The sequence below is a fragment of the Oncorhynchus clarkii genome, chromosome 23, assembly GCF_045791955.1.
Source record: "Oncorhynchus clarkii lewisi isolate Uvic-CL-2024 chromosome 23, UVic_Ocla_1.0, whole genome shotgun sequence".
In the NCBI taxonomy this organism is placed as follows: Eukaryota; Metazoa; Chordata; class Actinopteri; order Salmoniformes; family Salmonidae; genus Oncorhynchus; species Oncorhynchus clarkii.
This window is the reverse complement of record NC_092169.1, coordinates 26,916,578-26,944,546: the sequence shown is the minus strand read 5'-3', so window position 1 is coordinate 26,944,546 and position 27,969 is coordinate 26,916,578. Positions and strand designations below refer to the sequence as shown.

Sequence of the window (27,969 nt, the reverse complement as noted above, 5' to 3'; positions counted from 1 at the left end):
TTTATTATTCAAGTCACTCCCAGGATGTAATCTCTGTTTCCATCTAGTTCTATGCTTAATGCCTCTCCCGAAGCATTAGTCTTTGGAGCGCTCTCGCTTTTGCTGTCTGCTCTTGATACATTTCACACAGCCAGACAAAGGTGGAAGAGCTGTGCTCTGTTCGCACCCTGACACTGAAAGAAAAGGCTTTCTGTATTGAAAAAAACAAAGCTTCTGAACATACATGGCGATTGCTTAGACTTCTGCCGTAAAGTCCACTTGTGGGCTTGGACTCTCTGAAGAAACCTTTCTGAAGTTGGATTAAAATTGTATGGATTTTAAGAATACTTTACATATTAATATATCCAATATCCTCTGTGCTTTCCACCTAAATCCAGAGCCAGTCTATAGCCTACAGTTCCCAAAATGTTAGACTACATGTATTTGTCATCCATATAGGCAGGAAGTGCCTAACAATTATGTAGCATGTATGTAGCTTGTATCCTCAAGCTATTTACCCAACCCACTAATATAATGGTCTCTGAAGGCTGCATGTTTCTTAACTGCAATAGCAGACAAATGTGCATTTTTAGGATGAGCCATGATGCATTGTGGAGTCCCTCATTTGCAATGTTGCCCTGAGTTTGCACCCTTTATTTGACAAGGTGTTCTTAGTCATAAGGCTTGTAATGGTGATTTAAAAAGAAACATGCTTTAATGGCATTACACATCAAATGGATTAGTCCTAGTGCCACATCAGTCACAATGGACTGTCTCTGAGGAGCCACGGCAAGGCTTGTGTACACACACACACACCTCTTATCCTTTCTACTCTGACACCATTGCCAACGTGTGTTGGACTGGAGATGTTAGCAGGCTGTACAGTAGGCCCACAGGGCAGACACTGCATTATCCAACAGCCGTGTCAACATGCTTTACTTCCTCTCACTCTGGCTGCTTTCTGTAGTTTTCACACAGCCTCTTCCAAAACCCTCAGTAGAAATGAAGGACTGCTTGGGGTTAAATGAAGTAGTACCGGCTGCACGCTACTATGGCTTGTATGTTTTTTTTCTTTCTCAATTTTTCCACATTGAAGCCAACTTCTTAGGATCTGTTACCTCTTGGGATGTGTTTGATAAAGCTTTGAAATGAGAGCTTCATCGTTTTCCTGCATGTTGCTTTTGTTGTTTTTGGTAGGTGTGCAAAACAGAATCTGAATGCTTTGAGGCATTTTTGGTATTGAAATAAATTAGGAAATGGCAAAATGTCTCCATTGTGATTCATTATTGGTTTAGCTAGCTTTTCAGTTACGGGTTACAGTTTAGCGTCAGATATGCCTTACATCAATCTCACTTCAACTAGCCTACATATTGCTGTCAAACACTGGAAAGAATAGCAGCTCTCAGGTTTTGAAATGAAATTCCGTAAGGGAGCGCACACCGCACCGAATGTCGATCTGCCAGTTGTTCACCGTTCATTTGGCGCCACGTGTTTTTAAAAATATATATCATTTAGGGACCACCCGCCCGTGGGTGTCTTACTGCCGATATTTTCACGAGGTTGTACATGTAGAATCAGTTTGGACTCTGTTTGAAAATTACGTTTGGCACTCTTCAGAGATGCAATTGCAAAGAAAAGAGCGTGCTGCCAATTTATTCCAGCTGGAATTTAAGATCAGTGATGGAAAAACAATGATCTTCCTCCAATGAGCATTTGCATACATTACTTTGGAAACAGTTGACATTAATACTGCAATTACTGTTATAAAAGAAGTGGGGTGCGCAGTGGCTCCGTGTGTGGCAGTCTTTCAGCGGAGCACTGAATTGCTGACACTCAATAGCTACGCCACTGTGTAATTAGACTGGCTTTATCTAACAAATGTCATTGTTGTCCTTGGAGCTCGGCTCCTTGTGAGTGGCTCTGACTGGATGGACCAGTAGGCATCCGGAAACGGTGGTCTTTCAATCAAAGTTACCAACTTCACAGTTTGTGTGATTTCGTAGGTGTACTTGTCAAAAAAAGATGAAGTCCTTCCCTTAACTATCTGTTCTCGAGGTCCTACGTTTTTAGTGTCAAACTCTCCGTGCTCACTGTCACTTATTAATATGCATGAATAGCAGTAACACAGGAAACTTTTACACAAATGTCAAAGCACCGACCAAAGCGCTCCTAGAACAATTTTAATACAGTAGGCTGTGATCTTTAAACTGGAAACGGCTTCCTAAATCCTTAGGAGCACCATATAATTAATATATGATTGGTGAGTAGTTTTTATCGCTCCTGAGATTGCCACGATGCAGCTGGTCACCTTGTCAAGTCCATGGGTTTTATTGCAATTGTAATGGATTATGATGAGTACCATCGTGATTAATGTTTTCTCGCTCTCCCGCAGCCCTCTGTTGATTTTACCGTCAGGGGGAGGCCATATTTCCCTTTTGAGCAGCTACAAGAGTACATATGATTGGTAAATTGAGTTCACCACTGAGATTGAATGCAGTGACCCCCATCGAACGCAAACACTGTAATGGTTTCTTAAGCACATGCCATATATTTTGGAGCAGGACAGGAGGCGGACCCTCTGAGGTGGTGGTATCGACAGTAGGTCTGCCTGCAGAGAGGAGGAGAGCTGTGGCTATGGAATGGAAAGATTCAGATGCTTTAGAGAAGGGTTTCTCAAACTCTGTCCTCGGGACCCCAAGGGTTGCACGTTTTGGTTTTTGCCCTAACACTACACAGCTGATTCAAATCATCAACTAATCATCAAGCTTTGATTTGAATCAGCTGTGTAGTGTTAGGGCAAAAACAAAACATGCAACCCTTTGGGTCCCCAGGACTGAGTTTGTGAAACGCTGCTTCAGAGGTTCTGCTGTCACTGTTGAATGCTTCTTTTGATTTTCAGTGGATCAGCGGTTAGTTGGGTTTTCTTGAATTATTCAACTGAGTGAGTTCTGAGCACTTTTTTCCCCATATGTGTTTGTCTTATAGGCCTATGTATTTTTTTCACACGGATTGATGGTTTTGATTGTACCATCCACAACAATGGGTCCACAATTCAATAGGAACTTTCCAATAACGGGTTGTCTGTAGTGGATGGGCCTGTAATGTGACTGTGTGATTGGCGTTTTTACAGCTTTAATTCGGTCTCCTTATGTAAACGCCTTTCTGACAAATGATCACAGCATATATGTGAAGAGGTGTGCAGCCAGTAACAGGGAAGAGAGAGATGGAGAGGGGGGGGGCACACTACCCATAATCCAGTAACGGCTGTCTGGAGTTTGGAAACACCTCTGCAGCAGGTTCCCTTTAATAGCTCAATATTTCATGGCGGAAAACACCCTGCCGCCACCGACATGATGTACGACAACGTCTCTGTTTTCACCCCCAACCTCCCGCACCCCCCATTCCTCCCTCCATTCCCTTGCCCTCTTTCACTACAACCCCATGTCTCACCTCTCTTTTCTCTCGCTCTCTTTTTGCCTTGCAGTTTGACAAAGCATATGCCTACAGCATCCGCCACATGTTCGGGAAGGAAGGCAAGCGCACTGACTACACCCCTTACAGTTGCATGAAGGTGATTTTGTCAAACCCACCCAGCCAAGGCGACCAGCACGGTGAGTCATGGACCTAGAGAGATGCATGGTTATTGCACACATGATGAGCCCTTTTTTATCATTATTAGCATTTTAAGCCTATAGCTTGATAGCAGTGATACCGGTGAAAATTTGCTCCATGAAAAGGGTTATGTATGGATGCAATTTTCCCTATGAACCCAGCCATAACAAATGCAAGGCAGTGTTTTGATTTCAATGTCTAATCGTTTGACCCATGCAAAAACATTTTTTTTATTGTGAATACCTGCCATTCTCTCATGCCTAATTTGTCTATGACCTGGTGGTTGCAGGGTGTCCATTCCGACACAGTGACCCAGAGCTGCTGAAGCAGAAGCTGCAGTCCTATAAGGTCTCCCCCAGCGGCATCAGTCAGGTGGGTAAGGCCCAGAACACGCCTGAGGCTGTTCTGTTCTCTCAGATGCTCTGTTGACCCATGGAACAATGCAACATTAACTGACTGCGGTTGTCACTAATATGTTCAGGCAGTCTCATCTACATGATTTACTTTGTATGGATGAATGTAGTTTAACCTGGTGATCTATTGTAATGATCTTTTACTGACAATAAATAGTCCTAGATGGCAAGAAACAAACGCACATTACTGACGTAAAATGAACAGTACAGTGTCACCAACATTTTTACAAAAGTCAAACTGTCTTAGTCTGCCTTAAGCTCCATAACCAGAAATGGAATTTGAAAGGAAGAAAGTTTAATTCTCTAAAAGTTAAGTATAGATTAGAATATGTATTCAGTACAGAGCAAAATGTAGATTGTCATCACACTTTTGACAAGGTTGACAGATTATTATAACACTAAGAAAAGTGAGGAATTAATTGCTTTTTCACAGCTCTTAGTAAAACAATGCAGTTGACATTTTTATATACCAGAAACATGGACGTGTTTAGTTCATACAGGGTTAACCAATTTTCTCAAATCAAATTTTCTTCAGTTGACTTTAGATGCAATTTTCCTCAGAGATCATTAGCCTCGTCAGTAGTATTTGGTAGGTATGTGAGTATTTTTAGCATTGATATTTTTGGTGTAGTTTAAACCTGCAGTGCTCCAGCCTAGAGCCCAGGTTTTATATATGAGCAGTTCAGCTCAGTGAGTTTACAGCTTTGACCGCCTTAGCATCTGTGTCTTTTAAAATGAATCGGGGCATATTTTCAAGTGCTCTTTTTAAGCACTTTCAATGTGTTCTCTCAACACATTAAACTGGGTTCAATGGTGCAGGTAATGAAATGAAGTTGTAAGGTCTTGCCGTAGCGTTCTCTTGGAGTTATGGACCTTCAGGACGTTAATTTAATTCATGGTCCCCTTTTTAATTGGGCCATAAAGTTCACTGTTCAAAGTCTCATATGAAGAACATATACACGCAGCCTAACAGCCCACAGTATAATCTAGAAATATAATCTTCCAATGTCATTTGGAAGTGTCCTGATAGATGTAATTGCCTAACTAAGTTTAGGGAATATAGACCCTTTTCCAGTACACGACACACTTATGTCCAATATTCCCTCAAAAAATGTTCAGCACTGAGCAGATTTCAGGTCTGCTGAGTGCAAACTTGAACAATGTGTGCAACTTCCAGAGTGCGTTTACTATGTACACTGAGGCTGTACCTGCTTTAAGTTAGTTTTAAGTGGTCAAGAAGGCCACGTTGGCTATTTTATCATAATGTAGGCCTACCAGAGTGGCCTACCTACAAAAACAATGTAGAAAATGCATCCCATAACATTTGAACATGGAAATAGTTGTTCTATCATTCAGCCTATAGTAGCAGCCAATGTGTGGTGTTCATTGTAGTCCCACATTCCATGAGACTTTTGAAAAAAAACATGCAGGGCTTGACATTAACCTGTTTATCCAGTTGTCCTTCAGACAAGGTGACTGAAAATGTTGCGTTTGACGCAAGAAACCACCTTACAAAATAAAATGCATTATTATTCCCATACCAGCTATAGGCCTAATACATTATCACTGCATATTGGCTTTGCTTGAATTGCCCTGCCAATGCATTGTTGTTCGGGCCATTTAAAAATATATATGTATTTCAGAATTTGAGGTAGGCTATATGATCACCCCGGTAATAGATCCATTTTGTTTCACTTGTGAGCAGCGTTGGGTAGGTTACTTTCTAAATGTAATCCGTTAGTTACTAGTTACCTGTCCAAAATTGTAATCAGTAATGTAACTTTTGGGTTACCCAAACTCGGTAACGTAATCTGATTACATTCTGTTACTTTTAGATTACTTTAGACGAAGACATAAATGTATGTTACCAATTGAACGGCATCTATTGCAGGATAAATCAATGTTAAAGTTTATATAGCTGGCCATATATGGATGTAAACATTTTATAGGTTGGTTATTTAGGCTTCTTCTAACCCATCGCTTTCTACTACATAAGATAATATGATTAAATTATATCTTTACATTAAAACACAAAGAATTCCAATAAATGTTATACCCCTTGATCTTTAAGAATAGGACTTGGAAATATGGAGGTATAGATTAGCAAAATTGTTTTACCTGAGCATGACCCCCAAAACTAAGGACTTATTAGCCAGCCCCACTCTGTTTATGATTTTGTTGTCATGGAGGACTGATTGGGCGCAGGCAAAATAAATGCTGCGCTCATGGAATGGCATGCTTTGAGCTTTACTGAAAAGTCCTATTTACGTGTGAAAAATGAATGCCATATGCTGCATTTGCTATAGGCTATTGTTGTTGGTGACACTTTGATATCTTGATAATATGCAGCTGTTTAAAAGGCAGAGCCACAGATGAAACAATAACAGAACGGACGCCCCGCCTCGGTTTTGGTAAAAAGCTAAAGGAGAGATGTCACCACTCTCAGATTAATAAACAGAGCTGTCGATGCAAGGACTGACCATCCATGATATCAACATTGTTTTAACAATGTTATGAGGCTATACAGTGTTTGTTTATGATGATTACAAACATTGGAGAAAAACAAGCTTATATTGGGTTCTCGTGGAGTGTGACAGTTGAACTAAAGCTCATGAGGCATTTAAGTTACATTCTTTGTGTGTGTCCAAAAATAGATGTAGCAACTACAGATAGACTTAAAAGGGGCAATCAAGTGTGTGAGTTTGAGCATGTGTCCATTAGGCCTATGGATATTTATTTTTTTATCAGCATGAATTACATTGAGCAATAAAAAAACCACTTTTATTCCGTAGGCTGGGATCTGCACTGTGCAGCTGTTGTAAGAGCGCATTTTTCACTGGCTGTCCACCTGTTTCAAAAACAATAATTGATAGGCAGCTTAAACTTCTTTGAATTCAACCATTATTGGGTTCAAATACACATCTAGATTTGTGAACAGCCTTCCACAACAACCACAATCCGTAAGGCGCAAATAGCTCAATGAGAGCAGCAGTGTGATTCCCATCAATGCGCTATATAGATATCAATAATAAGTGATATCTGTATGGGCGTGGACTACACCACTGCTGTCATCCTTACCTCTAAGTGTTTATTCAAGTTGGATCATTTTTGGGTGCCGACATTAGTCACACCATTGGAAGACATAGCTTGGACTGTAGCCTACAAAAGCCTATACCTGCTCTTTTCCCACGATCCATCACACATTTGGTGTGTCATCACAGTGGTCTCTGACTTGTGGTCAGACTCGCTCAGGTGGAACAAACTTAAACTTGTGCCTCACTGAGAAAACACAAGTGTCAAAAACAGAAATCCGCAAACATCCTTTCTGAATTTAAAAGTAATCATCTAGTTTTCAAAAGTATCCGTTTTCGGATTACAATATTTTTTGCTGGTACTGTAACTGATTACACAGCTAAGTGAGCATACATTTAAATAATTACCATTTTTATTTTACTGGGCTGATGGTGCCTGCATCTGATAGTCAGTCTCAGCGAGGGAGAAAGCGGCAGACTGAGGGTCCGCCTCTCAACATCCCTCCGCTCTCCCTTTCCTCCACTGACACTGACCAAAAAAGGGACACCAGTCTTCCAGCTGTCCTTCATGCACAAATTCATGTTACTCCTATGAACAGAGAAATAAATATTTCTCAACATTTAAAAAAGACCCAAGCTGCTAATAACCACGCAAGCCTATAGATACACTTTCCTACTCATTCATTACTGCTGCAGTGCTTGTTGTAGTGCTGAGTGGAAATAGGGAAAAAACACATTTTATGTCTTATAAAAGTGTTGAATACATAGTGTGGACAGTAATGAGTAAGAACTTAAACATGAACTCACTCATAAAAACAGCAGCTCTTAGATGTATTCGTTGACAGTCTCTCTCTAGTCATGGTTTTAAACGTTTTGAAATCTCATAGTATCTACTTCACTGTAGCTTTCTTGTATGCCTGCTACCTTACTGCAGACACGTTAATCTGAGCTGTCTGATTGGCCAGCGGTAGGCCTATAGTGCACTTGATTTGCTCTTTGGGCCTACTGGGAAGGCAGAGTTTGTACCTTCAGACACATGAAATGGTTCAAAATGGCAACCGTTCACCTACCCAGCGTGCAGGGCAGGTTTTCTAGTTTTCCCCTCTATCAACGTTTCCCTCTCTACTGTGGGAATTGCCAATATTATCCATTTTCAATGTAACATACCGAAACAAATATGCAAGAGATTTTCTTGTGGACAGAACTCTACAGACCGGTGCGGCATAAGCGATCAGAGCTGCAGTATCCCTAAATGCAATTATAAACGGGGTGGTTCGAGCCCTGAATGCTGGCTGACAGCCGTGGTATATCAGAGCGTATACCACCCAAGAAAGCTAAGGTAACTGAGCTAAACTACTGCCCCTTAGCACTCACTTCCGTCATCATGAAGTGCTTTTGAGAGACTAGTCAAGGACCATATCACCTCCACCCTACCTGACACCCTAGACCCACTCCAATTTGCTTACCGCCCCAATAGGTCCACAGACGATGCAATCGCAGCCACACTGCCCAACCCATCTGGACAAGAGGAATACCTATGTGAGAATGCTGTTCATCGACTACAGCTCAGCATTTAACACCATAGTACCCTCCAAACTCGTCATCAAGCTCGAGCCCCTGGGTCTCGACCCAGAGGAGATGAAAGGAGAGGGTAGTACAAAGGAGATGATTGTGGACTTCAGGAAACAGCAGAGGGAGCACCCCCCTATCCACATCGACGGGACAGTAGTGGAGAGGGTAGTACGTTTTAAGTTCCTCGGCGTACACATCACAGACAAACTGAATTGGTCCACCCACACAGACAGCGTTGTGAAGAAGGCGCAGCAGCGCGTCTTCAACCTCAGGAGGCTGAAGAAATTTGGCTTGTCACCAAAGCACTCACAAACTTTTACAGATGCACAATCGAGAGCATCCTTTCGGGCTGTATCACTGCCTGGTACGGCAACTGCTCCGCCCACAACCGTAAGGCTCTCCAGAGGGTAGTGAGGTCTGCACAACGCATCACCGGGGGCAAACTACCGGCCCTCCAGGTCACCTACACCACCCAATGTCACAGGGAGGCCATTAAGATCATCAAGGACAACAACCACCCGAGCCACTGCCTGTTCACCCCGCTGTCATCCAGAAGGCGAGGTCAGTACAGGTGCATCAAAGCAGGGACCGAGAGATTGAAAAACAGCTATCTCAAGGCCATCAGACTGTTAAACAGCCACCACTAACATTGAGTGGCTGCTGCCAACATACTGCCTCAACTCCAGCCACTTTAATAATGGAAATTGATGTAAAAAATGTATCACTCGCCACTTTAAACAATGCCACTTAATATAATGTTTACATACCCTACATTACCCATCTCATATGTATATGTATATACTGTACTCTATATCATCTACTGCATCTTTACGTAATACATGTATCACTAGCCACTTTAAACTATGCCACTTTGTTTACATACCCTACATTACTCATCTCATATGGATATACTGTACTCGATACCATCTACTGCATCTTGCCTATGCCGTTCTGTACCATCACTCATTCATATATCTTTATGTACATATTCTTTATCCCTTTACACTTGTGTATATAAGGTAGTAGTTGTGGAATTGTTAGTTTAGATCACTCGTTGGTTATTACTGCATTGTCGGAACTAGAAGCACAAGCATTTCGCTACACTCGCATTAACATCTGCTAACCATGTGTATGTGACAAATAAAAATGTATTTGTTTTGTAAGCTATATTTAGAATTTGATACATTTCCACATTTATTTACTGAAAATGGGACCATGAAAACACTCAAGTCAATAAATAGAGCTGAAAGCTTTAAAAATAAAATGAGAAATAATATGAGTGAGTCACTTGCAGTAAAAAATTGTCAGCAGATCGCTTGTCATTGCAAACATTATGCTTGTATTTCACTTAAACATTCCACACAATGTTTTTTCCCACAAAAAGAACAGTCTAGACCTGAAATGGATGGTTGTATACAGCTCCTAGACATATCTCTAGTGCATATATATGAGATCAATTCAGCTTCTATGAGTGTTTTAAGGTAGTTTATTTAAATGTTACTGTGTGCTGAAGCATTCAGCACAGCCCATTCTAAGCACTGGTTAAAGTAGCCTATTCATACCCATATATGTCTATGTATTCAAATCTATAGAAATAGAATCTAGATTATATTTCAATGTACAAATTTGCAGAGTCAAGTCTAAAGACCACACACTAGTGAGAGGCTAATCAATATTTTAAAATAATCTGTGTACTAAGCAATCCATTGAGCACTAGGGAAGGACTAGATGATAGCGTGCTAATTGAAGTGGACAGCCAACTCAAAGGGAGCTTATCCCTCTTCAAATTAAATGAGTCATTTCCTCCCTGTCCCCCTCAGCAACCCCTATAGTAGTACTCAGAGTTGAGTGGAGGACACGCTGACACTGTGTGGGGTTTGGCCCAGGAGGCCAATGTAGGCCGGTATGTACAGTGGTTCTTCCTTTAAAAGTAGCGTCATATTGCAGCACACCTTGCGGGCTGCCGCAGAATTCTATGGTACGTTATTTAATTGTCAGGCATTGTTACCATTAGTGCTAGTTTGACCACGAGGGCATCTTTGAGAAGCATTTGATAGCCTTCAATATTGGCTGTACTACAGAATGTAAAACCTTTTTTTTAAGAACATAGTATATGGAATTCATTTTAACAAATTTAGCTTAATTTGATTAATATCATGGTGTTTCTATTCCAAGAAAAACTAAACCCTCAGTTACCGTTAGGATGAAATAGAAAATATGGTGCTGTACAATGTGACGGTCGGGAGTAGATAACAGTACTAAGAGCATAACATTTCCACACCCTAATTGTAGTCTAACCAATATTCAGTGAAAATACAAATCTAATTGATTTATCAAGACCAGTCCCCATGTTTGTCTCAGAGCAGTGTGAAACGGGGCTGAAATAGTTGACCACAGCGGTTAGGCTATTGCTTCAAATCGTTTTGCTTCTAACTTCAATATGCTTTTTAAGTAAATAAGACCTACATCACTTTTAACAGCACATTACTCAACACTAGTGAGACTCATGTCGCCTACGGTAGACCTACAGTATATCTAAAAATATTTCTTCCAATGATGTGACTCTGCCAATAATTACATTTAGAGGATTAGAATATTCTAAATTTCCCGGGTGGCGCAGTGGTTAAGGGCGCTGTACTGCAGCGCCAGCTGTGCCATCAGAGTCCTGGGTTCGCGCCCAGGCTCTGTCGTAACCGGCCGCGACCGGGAGGTCCGTGGGGCGCCGCACAATTGGCCTAGCGTCGCCCGGGTTAGGGAGGGCTTGGTCGGTAGGGGTGTCCTTGTCTCATCGCGCACCAGCGACTCCTGTGGCGGGCTGGGCGCAGTGTACGCTAGCCAAGGTGGCCAGGTGCACGGTGTTTCCTCCGGCGCATTGGTGCGGCTGGCTTCCGGGTTGGATGTGCGCTGTGTTAAAGAAGCAGCGGCTTGGTTGGTTGTGTATCGGAGGACGCATGACTTTCAGCCTTCGTCTCTCCCGAGCCCGTACGGGAGTTGTAGCGATGAGACAAGATAGTAGCTACTACAACAATTGGATACTACGAAATTGGGGAGAAAAAGGGGTAAAATTCAAAAAAAAAAAAAAAAAAGAATATTCTAAATTAATATCAAAGGGGCATTTTTCATTAGATATTCTCACAGACCATATTTGCCCTAAGGGGCTTTTATATAATTCTAAATGAATAATAATAATAATTGTGCGCCGCCCTATGGGACTCCCAATCACGGTTGGATGTGAAACAACCTGGATTCGAACCAGCGACTGTAGTGATGCCTCTTGCACTGAGATGCAGTGCCTTAGACCACTGCGCCACTCAGGAGCCATGATCAATATGACATACTGTACACTGCTCAAAAAAATAAAGGAAACACTAAAATAACACATCCTAGATCTGAATGAATGAAATATTCTTATTAAATACTTTTTTCTTTACATAGTTGAATATGCTGACAACAAAATCACACAAATTATCAATGAAAATTACATTTATCAGGTCTGGGTTTAGAGTCACACTCAAAATTAAAGTGGAAAACCACACTACAGGCTGATCCAACTTTGATGTAATGTCCTTAAAACAAGTCAAAATGGGGCTCAGTAGTGTGTGTGGCCTCCACGTGCCTGTATGACCTCCCTACAACGCCTGGGCATGCTCCTGATGAGGTGGCGGATGGTCTCCTGAGGGATCTCCTCCCAGACCTGGACTAAAGCATCCGCCAACTCCTGGACAGTCTGTGGTGCAACGTGGCGTTGGTGGATGGAGCGAGACATGATGTCCCAGATGTGCTCAATTGGATTCAGGTCTGGGGAACGGGCAGGCCAGTCCATAGCATCAATGCCTTCCTCTTGCAGGAACTGCTGACACACTCCAGCCACATGAGGTCTTGCATTAGGAGGAACCCAGGGCCAACCGCACCAGCATATGGTCTCACAAGGGGTCTGAGGATCTCATCTCGGTACCTAATGGCAGTCAGGCTACCTCTGGCGAGCACATGGAGGGCTGTGCGGCCCCTCAAAGAAATGCCAACCCACACCATGACTGACCCACCGCCAAACCGGTCATGCTGGAGGATGTTGCAGGCAGCAGAACGTTCTCCATGGCGTCTCCAGACTCTGTCACGTCTGTCACATGTGCTTAGTGTGAACCTGCTTTCATCTGTGAAGAGCACAGGGTGCCAGTGGCGAATTTGCCAATCTTGGTGTTCTCTGGCAAATTCCAAACGTCCTGCACGGTGTTGGGCTGTAAGCACAACCCCCACCTGTGGACGTCGGGCCCTCATACCACCCTCATGGAGTCTGTTTCTGACCGTTTGAGCAGACACATGCACATTTGTGGCCTGCTGGAGGTCATTGTGCAGGGCTCTGGCAGTGCTCCTCCTTGCACAAAGGCGGAGGTAGCGATCCTGCTGTTGGGTTGTTGCCCTCCTACGGCCTCCTTCACGTCTCCTGATGTACTGGCCTGTCTCCTGGTAGCGCCTCCATGCTCTGGACACTACGCTGACAGACACAGCAAGCCTTCTTGCCACAGCTCGCATTGATGTGCCATCCTGGATGAGCTGCACTACCTGAGAAGTGGGTTTGACTTGGAGTTACATTGTGTTGTTTAAGTGTTCCCTTTATTTTTTGGAGCATTGTATATATATATAAATGAGTCGTGCTAATAGCCCATCCTAGAAACATTGTTTGCAGAATTCACAGCCAAAAAAACACTTGTGAAAAACAGGGTTAATAATAATATTACCATTTTCCCCTTCTACTTATTAAAGGTTCCAATTGATAGTTTTTTTTTATTAATTGGTATATTAGAGTTTAACCACAATATTTGTTGGATTATTTGTTCTGTCTTTTCTGGTGGATTAAATTGAAATTGCAACCAATCACGGCAGGTTGTGATACAGCCAACCTAACTAAGAAATACATTTGACGATACAATTCTCTCCCTACCCTCCTTGATAAGTCTATTGTCCTGCTAATAGCCCATAATGGCGCTGTACAACGTGACCGGTCGGGAGTAGGCTACAGTACTACAGTAAGAGCAAAATAATCCTAACATTTCCACACGCTAATTGTAGTCCAAGTTTCTCTTAGTGTAACAACAGTTTTAGTAAGTAATACTGACGGGTAGTAACAAAAACATAATTGACAGAGGAATAGTAATTCTTAGACTATTGTTCTAAGTTCAATTACCTTCATCCTCATCATACAATTAATTGATATTCAATTTTGAAGTCGTGCACAATTATCAGTTTATATTTGGTTTATGTCGCCTATTCATTGTCAGACACAGTAGCGCCTTGGGACCCAAAAGCATAATCAGTGCTCGAACTACCCCTTGCACTGATCTGGAGCAATGAAGTAGTGACGCAGGGTACTGTACTAAACCACAAATTACCTCAAAGTCCCGCAGCATAATCGCAACACTTTTAGTTGAGCAACCACTGTAGGGCAGCATTATTAAACGTTAGAGACTGAATCCAAAGTGAGAGAAATCAGTGGGAAGTGATTCATATGCATAACATCAGTCCTCACTCACCCAGTCTACCTGGGGTTGCCCCTCCTTAAAACTGACACTGCATGCCACAGAGGCCAGACACTGACATGTGACAATGCCCCCCTCTAAGAATGTGTGCTAACCTGTCTGTCATTCAGAAGGGCAGCCATTGGCTGTGCTTTCACCTTGGCTCTTGGAGCTGGAAAAGCTAGTCATGGGCACCAATATGGAAAGTCTGTCAATCTGTTGCATTTTTTTCCCCAATATATTGAGAAATATAGGAATAAAAAAACGTGCATGCACCCTGTGAATGGTAGAAGAGGCACCATAAAGCTTTAAAGTCCTGCCTTAACTGGTGTAAAGGAACTCGGATGACATCCTTCGTGATTTAATGTGCCAGTCAATCCCCTCTGCGACTAGGGTACTTTATTGTCTGTGTTAGGAACCCCAGAAACCCATTTGACAAGTGGGAAGTGGAACATTGGCGTTTAATCTCTCCTTAAGGTTTATAGTGAATTTGTGCACCTGACGATATATTCACAACTCAGTGTATAGGATGGGAAGCGGTACCGAAGCGCCAAGTCTAGGTCCAAGAGGCTTCTAAACAGCTCTACCCCCAAGCCATAAGACTCCTGAACATCTAATCAAATGGCTACCCAGACTATTTGCATTGCCCCTCCCCCTCTTTTACACCGCTGCTACTCTCTGTTGTTATCATCTATGCATAGTCACTTTAATAATAACTTTATCTACATGTACATATTACCTCAACTAACTGGTGTCCCCGCACATTGACTCTGTCCCGGTACCCCCCTGTATATAGTCTCGCTATTGTTATTTTACTGCTGCTCTTTAATTACTTGTTACTTTTATTTCTAATTCTTATCTGTATTTTTTTTCCAACTGCATTGTTGGTTAGGGGCTTATAAGTAAGCATTTCACTGTAAGGTTGATGGTGGAATGTTGTCCCTCTCCTCTTCAATGGCTGTGCGAGTTTACTGGATATTGTCAGGAACTGATATACACTGTCGTACACGTCGATCCACAGCATCCCAAACATGCTAAATGGGTGACATGTATGGTAAGTATGCAGGCCATGGAAGAACTGGGACCTCATTCAGCTTCCAGGAATTGTGTACAGATCCTTGTGACATAGGGCTGGCCGTGCATTAGCCTGCTGAAACATGAGGTGATGGCAGCAGATGAATGGCACGAAAATGGGCCTCGGGATCTCGTCACGGTATCTCTGTGCATTCAAATTGCTGTCGATAAAATGTACTTGTTCGTTGTCTGTAGCTTATGCCTGCCCATACCATAACCCCATCGCCACCATAAGTCTGTTCACAATGTTGACATCAGCAAACCGCTTGCCCACATGACGCCATACACATTATCTGCGTCCATACATGCAGTCAGCATGCCAATTGCATGTTCCCTCATCAGTGGCATTGTGTTGTGACAGAACTGCACATTTTAGAGTGGCCTTTTGTTGTCCCCAGCACAAGGTGCACCTGTGTAATGATCATGCTGTTTAATCAGCTTCTTGATATGCCACACTTGTCACATGGATGGATTATCTTGGCAAAGGATAAATGCTCACTAACAGGGATGTAAACTAATCTGTGCCCAAAAAAATAAGAGATGTTTTTTGTGCGTATGGAACATTTCTGGGATCTTTTATTTCAGCTCATGAAACAAGGGACCAACATGTTACGTTTATATTTGTGTTCAGTATATTTCCAGTAATACCTTGAGCCTAATTTTAAAGCTGCACTATGATGTCGCTCTATAATTAGCACCCACAAAACACAAGGGCCTCAACACAAGCACTTCATCCATCGTGCAAAGTTGTTCCTTAAACTGCATATAGACGGGTTGGTTGTACAGCAACAGAAATAACGAGTGTGCAACTATGGGGCAAAACATAAGGAATGGCCTAAATTGTTGACAACATGTAAGCTATGTATAGTCTCCAATGTTTATTGAAAACATCAATACATTTGCACAATTAGCACTTGTTTCTCAAATACATTGTTACAGTTGTTGGTTAGCTAACTTGCACATTTTTGCCATATTAGCATTGACATGAAACCAGTCGAAACACCTCAAAACAGGACATGGTATCAAGAACAATATGAAACTATCTGCAACGAGCCACTTAAGATTCCCCACATGGCAGTTTCTTGTCATTCTTGCTAACAGTCTGGCCATCCAGAATCACAACAACACGCTGACTTCTACCCCGTGGAAGAGCGCACATTTTCGTGATGTTGTCAGCTAACCCATCTATAACTGCTAGTCACCGTGATTGGTTAACGTCAAATCCGCGCTTACACAACAACATTCCTGTTGTATGCAAATCATATTTCAAGATCTCTCTCTAACCCCAACACCTCTTTAATCTCTGTATTCCCCCTGCTTTCTTTTCTTGTTTTCAGATCCTGGAGTTGGTCAAGGGAATGCACTATCAGCTGGCCTGCCAGAAGTACTTTGAACTGACGCACAGTGTAAGGACGGCTTTCATTTGGGGCCAGATGTAATTGGGGTGGCCTGCCTGCTATTGTGGGGACCGGAGGGAGGGCCCCGCAGGATATGCATGAAGCCTCTGGAGGGAGGGGCCTCCAGCTCTGTAATCACATCCATCATTAGCTGTCATATCCGTTTAACTTGTATGGGTTAATTATGGCACTTTAAATGAATTTAGCCCCTAATAAATTACATTTATTTGATCTAATACCTTTTAGTGGAGAACCTTTTAGATCAGCAGTTTCCGTCACATTCAAGGCTTTTAATATTCAGGCCTTATTTAGGAGGGAGAAACATGTATGGGAAATAATCAGGGTAGAGCTTGTTCTTATTGCTGTTTGTCTTGTAAGGGGTTGCTGTTATGCACGTTGATCATAGCAATTGCTTACATACGTCTGTGTTATTTCCAGCAACCCATAAAAGTATTTTTTGGGTCAGTGCTATTGGGAAAAGCAAATGAATGGAAGCGCGTCTCCGATACTTGTTGACAATTCGCGTGATTTTCCATGCTGCACTGTTTATTGTATTTAAATTGGAAGCTCTACAGACTGACGGACTGGGGAGAGAGATGGCAGGGTTTTTTTTTTTTTCAGTGAGAAAGCAATAATCTAGAGATGTCAGTCAGGATTAGTTCTTTAACACGTGCCCCTGTCCCTCAGCGTTCAACGCAGCTGAAGTGACAGAATCCTGATGAGAATGTGGGCACGTAGCACCAAGATGTAAATGTTGACTATCTGCTATGTGACAGTTTAATTTGACTGAGTTGGGGAAGGAGAGATGGGAGCAGTCTTTGATGTGAATGTTGGAGGTAAACTTTTCAGAATGTTTGCCATCGCTCTGGTGCAAAGTTTATTCTGAGAAGCTAATATCCTCGGATCACATTTCAATCTGATAACCCAGGAAAAGTACATGTAAAGCACTTTATACCGTAATCCCAAAAATATTTTAAAGGACAGATTTATGATAAAAAAAAGATTGTGATTTAATAAGGTTTTAGATTACCTAGCCTTTTTTGGGCACATTTATGATAGTCGTGTTCTTTTCTTAAACTCCATTTCATCATTGCACATTGAAACTTTAGACCTCACAAGACCCATTTGTTGCCAGTTTCAGAGTTAGAGCCAAAATTCACCTTGAAAGTCAGTCCGATGAAAGTCACTTTGCTTCTTGACGAAAACACTTCCCCAGCCAAGCAAAGGACAATGTGTCTGCAGGGACCTAGCTACACCGATGGGTGGGTGGGTCACATTGTTTCTGGTTACCAGCCTAAATTATCTTTATTGGTTGATGTAATACTCCCATCACAGCTTTCTAATGGCTTCAGCTCTACTCAACTTCTTTGCCTTACTTACAAGACCTACAGTTGAAGTCGGAAGTTTACATACACTTAGGTTGGAGTCATTAAAACTAATTTTTCAACCACTCCACAAATTTCTTGTTAATAAACTATAGTTTTGGCGAGTCGGTTAGGACATCTACTTTGTGCATGACACAAGTCATTTTTCCAACAATTGTTTACAGACAAATTATTTCACTTATAATTCACTGTATCACAATTTCAGTGGGTCAGAAGTTTACATACACTAAATTGACTGTGCCTATAAACAGCTTGGACAATTCCAGAAAATTGTGTCATGGCTTTAGAAGCTTCTGATAGGCTGATTGACATCATTTTAGTCAATTGGAGGTGTACCTGTGGATGTATTTCAAGGCCTACCTTCAAACTCCGTGCCTCTTTGCTTGACATCATGGGACAATCAAAAGAAATCAGCCAAGACCTCAGAAAAAAATTGTGGACCTCCACAAGTCTGGTTCATCCTTGGGAGCAATTTCCAAACGTCTTAAAGTACCACGTTCATCTGTACAAACAATAGTACGCAAATATAAACACCATGGGATCACGCAGCCGTCATACCACTCAGGAAGTAGATGCGTTCTGTCCCCTAGAGATGAAAGTACTTTGGTGCTAAATGTGCAAATTAATCCCAGAACAACAGCAAAGGACCTTGTGAAGATGCTGGAGGAAACGGGTACAAAAGTAGCTATATCGTCAGTAAACAAGTCCTATATCGACATAACCTGAAAGGTCGCTCAGCAAGGAAGAAGCCACTGCTCCAAAACCGCCTTAAAAAAAGCCAGACTACGGTTTGCAACTGCACATGGGGACAAAGATCGTACTTTTTGGAGAAATGTCCTCTGGTCTCATAAAAGATAACTGTTTGGCCATAATGACCATCGTTATGTTTGGAGGAAAAAGGGGGATGCTTGCAAGCAGAAGAACACCATCCCAACCGTGAAGCACGGGGATGGCAGCATCATGTTGTAGGGGTGCTTTGCTGCAGGAGGGACTGGTGCACTTCACAAAATGGATGGCATCATGAGGGAGGAAAATTATGTGGATATATTGAAGCAACATCTCAAGACATCAGTCTGGAAGTTAAAGCTTGGTTGCAAATGGGTCTTCCAAATGGACAATGACCCCAAGCATACTTCCAAAGTTGTGGCAAAATGGCTTAAGGACAACAAAGTCAAGGTATTGGAGTGGCCATCACAAAGCCCTGACCTCAATCCCATAGAAAGTGTTTGGACAGAACTGAAAAAGCGTGTGCGAAGAAGGAGGCCTACACACCTGACTTAGTTACACCAGCTCTGTCAGGAAGAATGGGCAGCAAATTCACCCAACTTATTGTGGGAAGCTTGTGGAGGCTACCCAAAACGTTTGACCCAAGTTAACCAATTTAAAGGCAATGCTACCAAATACTAATTGAGTGCATGTACAGTGCCTTGCGAAAGTATTCGGCCCCCTTAATTTTGCACGCCCAATTTTTCATTTTTTGATTTGTTAAAAAAGTTTGAAATATCCAATAAATGTCGTTCCACCTCATGAATGTGTCCCACTTCTTGTTGATTCTTCACAAAAAAATACAGTTTTATATCTTTATGTTTGAAGCCTGAAATGTGGCAAAAGGTCGCAAAGTTCAAGGGGGCACTGTAAACTTCTGACCCACTTCTACCATGCCCAGAAACCTGCTCCTCTTATTCTCTGTCCCCAACGCCCTAGGCGACCAGTTTTGATAGCCTTCAGCCGCACCCTCATACTACTCCTTCTCTGTTCCGCGGGTGATGTGGAGGTAAACCCAGGCCCTGCATGTCCCCAGGCACCCTCATTTGTTGACTTCTGTGATCGAAAAAGCCTTGGTTTCATGCATGTCAACATCAGAAGCCTCCTCCCTAAGTTTGTCTTACTCACTGCTCTAGCACACTCTGCTAACCCTGATGTCCTTGCCGTGTCTGAATCCTGGCTCAGGAAGGCCACCAAAAATTCTGAGATTTCCATACCCAACTATAACATCTTCCGTCAAGATAGAACTGCCATAGGGGGAGGAGTTGCAGTCTACTGCAGAGATAGCCTGCAAAGTAATGTCATACTTTCCAGGTCCATACCCAAACAGTTCGAACTACTAATTTTGAAAATTACTCTCTCCAGAAATAAGTCTCTCACGGTTGCCGCCTGCTACCGACCCCCCTCAGCTCCAAGCTGTGCCCTGGACACCATTTTGTGAATTGATCGCCCCCTTATCTAGCTTCAGAGTTTGTTCTGTTAGGTGACCTAAACTGGGATATGCTTAACACCCCGGCAGTCCTACAATCTAAGCTAGATGCCCTCAATCTCACTCAAATCATCAAGGAACCCACCAGGTACAACCCTAACTCTGTAAACAAGGGCACCCTCATAGACGTCATCCTGACCAACTGGCCCTCCAAATACACCTCCGCTGTCTTCAACCAGGATCTCAGCGATCACTGCCTCATTGCCTGTATCCGCTACGGAGCCGCAGTCAAACGACCACCCCTCATCACTGTCAAACGCTCCCTAAAACACTTCTGTGAGCAGGCCTTTCTAATCGACCTGGCCCGGGTATCCTGGAAGGACATTGACCTCATCCCGTCAGTTGAGGATGCCTGGTCTTTCTTTAAAAGTAACTTCCTCACCATTTTAGATAAGCATGCTCCGTTCAAAAAATGCAGAACTAAGAACAGATATAGCCCCTGGTTCACTCCAGACCTGACTGCCCTCGACCAGCACAAAAACATCCTGTGGCGGACTGCACTAACATCGAATAGTCCCCGCGATATGCAACTGTTCAGGGAAGTCAGGAACCAATACACACAGTCAGTCAGGAAAGCTAAAGCCAACTTCTTCAGGCAGAAGTGTGCATCCTGTAGCTCCAACTCCAAAAAGTTCTGGGACACTGAAGTCCATGGAGAACAAGAGCACCTCCTCCCAGCTGCCCACTGCACTGAGGCTAGGTAACACGGTCACCACCGATAAATCCATGATTATCGAAAACTTCAACAAGCATTTCTCAACGGCTGGCCATGCCTTCCGCCTGGCTACTCCAACCTCGGCCAACAGCTCCCTCCCCCCCCCGCAGCTACTCGCCCAAGCCTCTCCAGGTTCTCCTTTACCCAAATCCAGATAGCAGCTGTTCTGAAAGAACTGCAAAACCTGGACCTGTACAAATCAGCTGGGCTTGACAATCTGGACCCTCTATTCCTGAAACTATCCGCCGCCATTGTCGCAACCCCTATTACCAGCCTGTTCAACCTCTCTTTCATATCGTCTGAGATCCCCAAGGATTGGAAAGCTGCCGCAGTCATCCCCCTCTTCAAAGGGGGCGACACCCTGGACCCAAACTGTTACAGACCTATATCCATCCTGCCCTGCCTATCTAAGGTCTTCGAAAGCCAAGTCAACAAACAGGTCACTGACCATCTCGAATCCCACCGTACCTTCTCCGCTGTGCAATCTGGTTTCCGAGCCGGTCACGGGTGTACCTCAGCCACGCTCAAGGTACTAAACGATATCATAACCGCCATCGATAAAAGACAGTACTGTGCAGCCGTCTTCATAGACCTTGCCAAGGCTTTCGACTTTGTCAATCACCGTATTCTTATCGGCAGACTCAGTAGCCTCGGTTTTTCGGATGACTGCCTTGCCTGGTTCACCAATTACTTTGCAGACAGAGTTCAGTGTGTCAAATCGGAGGGCATGCTGTCCGGTCCTCTGGCAGTCTCTATGGGGGTGCCACAGGGTTCAATTCTCGGGCCGACTCTTTTCTCTGTATATATCAATGATGTTTCTCATGCTGCGGGCGATTCCCTGATCCACCTCTACGCAGACGACACCATTCTATATACTTCCGGCCCGTCCTTGGACACTGTGCTATCTAACCTCCAAACGAGCTTCAATGCCATACAGCACTACTTCCGTGGCCTCCAACTGCTCTTAAACGCTAGTAAAACCAAATGCATGCTTTTCAACCGTTCGCTGCCTGCACCCGCACACCTGACCAGCATCACCACCCTGGATGGTTCCGACCTTGAATATGTGGACATCTATAAGTACCTAGGTGTCTGGCTAGACTCTAAACTCTCCTTCCAGACCCATATCAAACATCTCCAATTGAAAATCAAATCAAGAGTCGGCTTTCTATTCCGCAACAAAGCCTCCTTCAAAGCCTCCTTCCTTTTTTTCTACTGTGTTATTGACTTGTTAATTGTTTACTCCATGTGTAACTCTGTGTTGTCTGTTCACACTGCTATGCCTTATCTTGGCCAGGTCGCAGTTGCAAATGAGAACTTGTTCTCAACTAGCCTACCTGGTTAAATAAAGGTGAAAAAAAATGTGATGAAAGAAATAAAAGCTGAAATAAATCATTCTCTCTGCTATTATTCTGACATTTCACATTCTTAAAATAAAGTGGTGATCCTAACTGCCCTAAAACAGGGATTCTACTTATTACATGTCAGGAATTGTGAAAAATGAGTTTAAATGTATTTGGCAAAGGTGTATGTTAACTTCCGACCTCAACTGTATATGTCTAGACTCGGTAGTATCATAGATGTCCTTAATCTAGTCCACTATTGCAATTTATCTGTTTGGTAATTAACCTAAGGGTTATGATTAATATTTGTGGGGCTTGTTTCTCCTTGTTGTAATATACTCACATTGTCACAGAGAACAATTTAAATGCCTCTAATGGTGTTTCAGTAAACTCTGTCATTGCTTTCCAAGATCATCATTCATTGGACACTCTGGAGGAATGAAACGGTGCTCTGGGTCATAGGTGCTGACTAATAGCCTGGAGCTGGAGCTGTACAGTCAGAGGGTCCCAGGGATAATTCCCCTGGAATAAATAAGATGGCAGCTCTGATAAACAGTGTGCTCTAACAGCCTTTGAAAGATAAATGGAACCCCCCACCACCTCTGAAATGAAAAATCCACATTTATGACATTCATGAGTCAAATTTTAGTCCTGTCGTCCAAACTGCATGTTTGTGACATTAATACACATTGTGAAAGAATAGTTATTTTGTGTGGAGGGTATGGGCAATCCCACCAATATACGACCCCTAATCTTTAAATGATTGTCATCATGGGGCACAAAGACTACCAACTCGTTTCTCCCTTACCTGCCACTGGGAGAATTAAGTATCTGCCACGTCCTATAGTGATGGGGGTCAAAATTGATAGTCACATTTCGCAATGTTATTGATATTTACCTCTTTTTTTTGCTACTGCAGGTACAACCGACTAGCGCTAGTCAGTTGTACCTGCGCCAAAACGCCTGTATTTTTTTAAACCTATAGAATCGCAATACATATTGTATGACCGCCCTAATGTCCTACCTGGTTCCAGATCTGTGGGTTTGTACAGATAGATCTGTTGTTCCTCCCTCCTTGGCAGCGTTTATTAAAGGTCAAAATATAATACTTCACTGATTAAATATTTACACAGGAGCAATAAATCAAACAATAGAAAGAGTAATGAAATGGCAAGCTCCGAGATGCTTCACCTCGGATTATGGGAGCAGGAGGGTGCTGCAGCAGCAAAATTATTCAAAGATTGATTTGTTTCTGATCTTGGGTTCGGATTGTTTCATGTTTATGCATTTGTCATTTGTCACATCCAGAAGGCCAAGTGCTATGTGGTAATGCTGAGACAGATCTGCGTGTAATGGATTGCACAGTTCTGTACTTGTGAAACCTGTGGCTCTGAGATTTTTCCACTCTTTAATAAGTTTAATGCACAGACAGTGAACAGAGACAGGACAGTTAACAGGAGAAATTAGATGGGGGTTTTCTCTTAAATTAGTAGGGTACTTGTTTCTTTTGATGTTTCTGTAAGGAGTTTATTCCCATCAAGTACTGCTGAGATATGTAGGCGTACATGTGGACCCACGCTGGTTCAAATACAGCCGAGCAGTCAGCTTGTATTTGCCTCGCTAGACAAAGGAATTGAACAATGATCTCAAGGTGATGGCAGGAGAGGGACTTAAATTGCCCTCATGCTTCGGAGTCTAAACAGTTCGGAAGAGTTCGTACATATATTATGACGACATTTTGTGGCGTTTTGGTTCATCAGTGATTGGTCAGTAGGGAATCAATACTAGTTTTAATTTTTTTATTAAGAAATACTGCACCAAACATCTTAGTTAGATGTAAAATTGGCAGACTAAGATCTCCTCGCCAAAAACGTCAAAATGAATGGAAATATCTTAGACTATTTTAAGGTGTAAACTGGCTACGGCGTCTCAAAATGGACAAACAGTACTATTGCTGCTCTTTTTCTTGTTTCTCAAGCGAAGGTCTTTTAAGGGAGTATGCGAGCACACTCGTTCGGCTAGGCGCCAGCCGAATTGAAACATGCTGACATTATTCAGGGAGACTTGTTTTTAAAGTGTGTTCCCTCCCAATCACACTGTCTGGCTTGAAATAGGAGGGAGGAATTGCATCAGTTCAGAACACCAGAACAATGCCATTTAGTTAAATAACTGAAGCAGAGTTGTCTTTCTGACACTTCTGTCCAAGGTATTCTTTTTACCGTCTGACACCTAACAAAACTTGTTTATGTTGTGTCCAGATTGAGGACTCTGGGTTTTCACTCAATCACCCCAACCAGTACTTCATGGAGAGCCAGAAGCTGCTAGGCGGTCCCGGGGCTGGGGTGAAGGTGGAAGTGAAGCGGGAGGACAACCCTGCCACCAAACCCCCCAACCCGTCCCCTCACCAAACACCAGGACCAGGGAACCTCCCTCAGGAGGTGGCAACAGAAATAACAGAGGACCTGGATTCTTTCTTCCAAGATGCCTGATAACATTTCCTTACTATGTAGATTTGAATAAGCTCCCATCCAGTCAAATGTTTTTTTACCAAGAATAATGATTTTCTATTCTTCTCAAAGGTTCAACGCTGTCCTCTGTTTTACATGTACGTAGTAATAAAGTTGAAAATATGAAGATCTTCTCTTTGGTGCTTATTTGTTGGTTGACAAATGCAACACAATAACAAGCAAAAGATGAATCTTGACCTTAACCTCAATCTTGGGATTCACCAACAGTGGGACTACAATTCTCAAACCTGAACTTTGGAACAGTTGGATGCTCTTTCTAATAAATTGCTGTGATGTATCTACAGTTTTTCTCCCTGTTTGAAAGCTGACATTGGTGCAATTATATTAATTTTGAAATAGTCTGGGAATGGTGTTGCCTCCCTTTTTTCTCTTCTGCGAGGCCCATTGCATGCTCATTGGTCTATGACCAGAAAATATCCTAGCTGCCACAGAAGCAATGTCATTGTTTTTGCTCACAAGGGATTAACCTAACGTAGCAGGTGTAAAATAAATGCCTGAAACTAGATCCCCTATATACTGGTTGAGAATTAAAAACACTGTCGGGGGAGTTTCTCTTCTGCACTGTTCAACCAATCCAGTAAATGTTGAGGAGGAGTTAAGTTAGTGTTGCCTTGTTAACGTTCCAAAAGTGGAAGTTGTTACAGGCTCTCTTTCCATTTCCCTTGAAAACCAGAACAAGGGATGGATACAAGTAAACACAAAACACAAGTTGGAATACGCTTGATGCAATTTACCCAAACCCTGTCTTGTAAGGCCTCTTGGCTAAATTACAGGTGAAAAATGTTAGTTGCCCATAACCAAAGTGGTGTTTAAATTGCTAATATTTCTTTCAAATCTTTATCACATACTTACTCTATTGGTTATTCAATTCACATCAGACCACAACATATACAATATCAGAGAATTCTGCACAGTGTAACTTGTCAAATTTGATCAATTATGTTAGTTTCATGTTTAGAAATGTGCTCGATGTTGAGAGATTTGAATATACTATATGTAGTTCATGTTGAGCTTACGAGCTTCTATGGCTATTTCATGTAGCACTCCAGACAAACCTAGCATGACTATCTACTCTAAGTAGCCCAGAGATCTTTACCAGTTTACAATTGCACTGCTTAGGCAAAACCCTGTCTTTATTTAAACCCTTGTGTGAAGTGGTATATACAAGGTTGTGTTCAAGGTCACTGGATGCAATTTTATTTAGGTTTTTCCTGGAGTTTTCCACAGCCTAAGCTGGTATATAATGTCAAGCATTTTCTCCTCCCAAAACATGTCCGCTTTTGGTTTGTAGATGGATATATTGGCTTGTAATTAATGTACAAACTAATCAAGATGGACTGTGTTTAATGCTTGATCAAATTGGATAATGGCTTATGGACCTGCATTAGAATATAAATGCAGCACAATATTAATTATAACACTGCCTTGTGATTATTTTCCTTTCGAATTTACTCCAATAAGTCTACGCACAGCATGTCCACAATACCCTATGCCCCCCCCCCACCCACCCTCCTAGATGTTTCAGTAATGGTGTTTGTGGTCTCCTCCATCCTTCTCACTGTGCCCTATACAATCTACCCTCTCACTCACTCTGCCCTCGCCTGTACAAGCTCGTCACCCCTCTCTCCCAGTGCTCTGTAACAAGCTCTGCAGGCTAAATGTAGAGTCAATTAGAGACCCAGAGGAGAGGGACCTGCATTGTGAATTTAAATGGGTCCCCCTGGTAGGCCAAGGGAAAGTAATGGTGCCTTTTCTGCAGTCAATGTTTTTTTTTTTCCTGCAGTCAAATTCCCTAATGGCCTTATGGGTGGAATGTTATTAAGATTTTTCATAATGAATAAACACTTTTTTTTATGCCAAACGTTCTGTGTTTCTATGTCAAACGGTTTTGTTATATTTCAGTCTTCTGTGATGTGTATATAAAGTGTAATATTGGGATGCAAACTCAAAATTGAATACAGTTCCTTTCTATATCTAACATGGTACAGGTGTATTGTTTTTAAGCCCGTATCCATGTGTGTGAGGTGTATACTTTTGTTTCAAAGTAGATTTGTTTAAGACTACCAAGAAACACTGTGACCCTGTTTTAGCCCACTATAGTAAAAGGTTCAGGGACAAATTGAGCTATTAATACTTACACCTTTATGTAACTGTATACTACTTTAACTTTTTTTGTAACAAGGGCTGTCCAAGAATTCATGTAATTCAGTTAAAGTCATGGAAGGTTCAATCACTAATGGTTTATGGTAGCGTGATGGTACTTGAGTGACTTATTTTTGATAGCGGATGCTGTGGCTCGGGTAAAAAGTTTAGAGTTAGGTGCCATGGTTTTCCTGTGGTAGCTGTATGCAGAAAATAATTCCATATGTTCTTCAAATGGTATTGTGCACATATTCTGTCCGTATTCTAAAACATCTATAATTTAAATAACATTTTGCATTTTTGTATTGCTCTTGCAATACTTGCCTAGTTAAATAAATAAAACATGTAAATTGCTCTTGCAATCTCGAAACTTGCCACTTAAATTTGCGCATAAGCTTAAAATCCCCCATCTCATGTTACCACCGTTTTAAAAAGTGTTAAGTCTACCTGGTTGTTTTATGAAACCTTACTTTGGCAAAGTGGCCTGAAGAGAGCTGCAGAGTAGCTCATCAGGCTACAGTGCATCGCAGTCTCACACATTTAATGCTAAAGCATTAACGCGAGGCTTGCTAGGTGCCTGCCTGCACCCTGCCACATAGCTAGAATTAAATTAGTTTTTGGAATCCGAGCATGACGCTTGGCAGAGAGGATTTACGCACAAATAATAAGGTGAGTGGATATGAACAGTGCACAGCTGCGCTACTGTCAGCAAGAGACCTTGATGTTTCATATTTGGTGGAGCTTGACTGCTTTTGACAAAGCTGTCCCTTCTCTAGCGGCTTGCATCAGTTCACCGGGGCAGTGTTCACCTCGACAAATGGATTTACAATCATTAGCCATATTATAAACTTCACTGGTTCACGCTGTGATTTGTTCTCTTCCATTAGTCAATACCTGGACTAGAAGCCTAGTGGGGATGGGTGCATTCACTACAAAAGGCTGATAGGAAATGTATAATGTATTCAGTAAAAGCAAGGCCCTGTGTTTCCTGAATGACAAGGCACCATTTT

The 27,969-nt window shown here is 42.4% G+C and overlaps 1 protein-coding gene across 1 annotated transcript in view; it reads left to right on the top strand.

Moving 5' to 3' along the window:
* LOC139381112 (DNA primase subunit 2) overlaps positions 1-24,923 on the top strand; it is a 108,418-nt gene extending 83,495 nt beyond the window's left edge. Inside the window, exons 11-14 of the mRNA XM_071124400.1 lie at positions 3,464-3,590; positions 3,881-3,963; positions 16,533-16,601; positions 24,548-24,923. Coding sequence (XP_070980501.1) covers positions 3,464-3,590; positions 3,881-3,963; positions 16,533-16,601; positions 24,548-24,778 — 510 coding nt within the window. The 3' untranslated portion in view covers positions 24,779-24,923. The remainder of the gene's footprint in view (positions 1-3,463; positions 3,591-3,880; positions 3,964-16,532; positions 16,602-24,547) is intronic.
* The last annotated feature ends 3,046 nt before the right edge of the window (positions 24,924-27,969 follow it).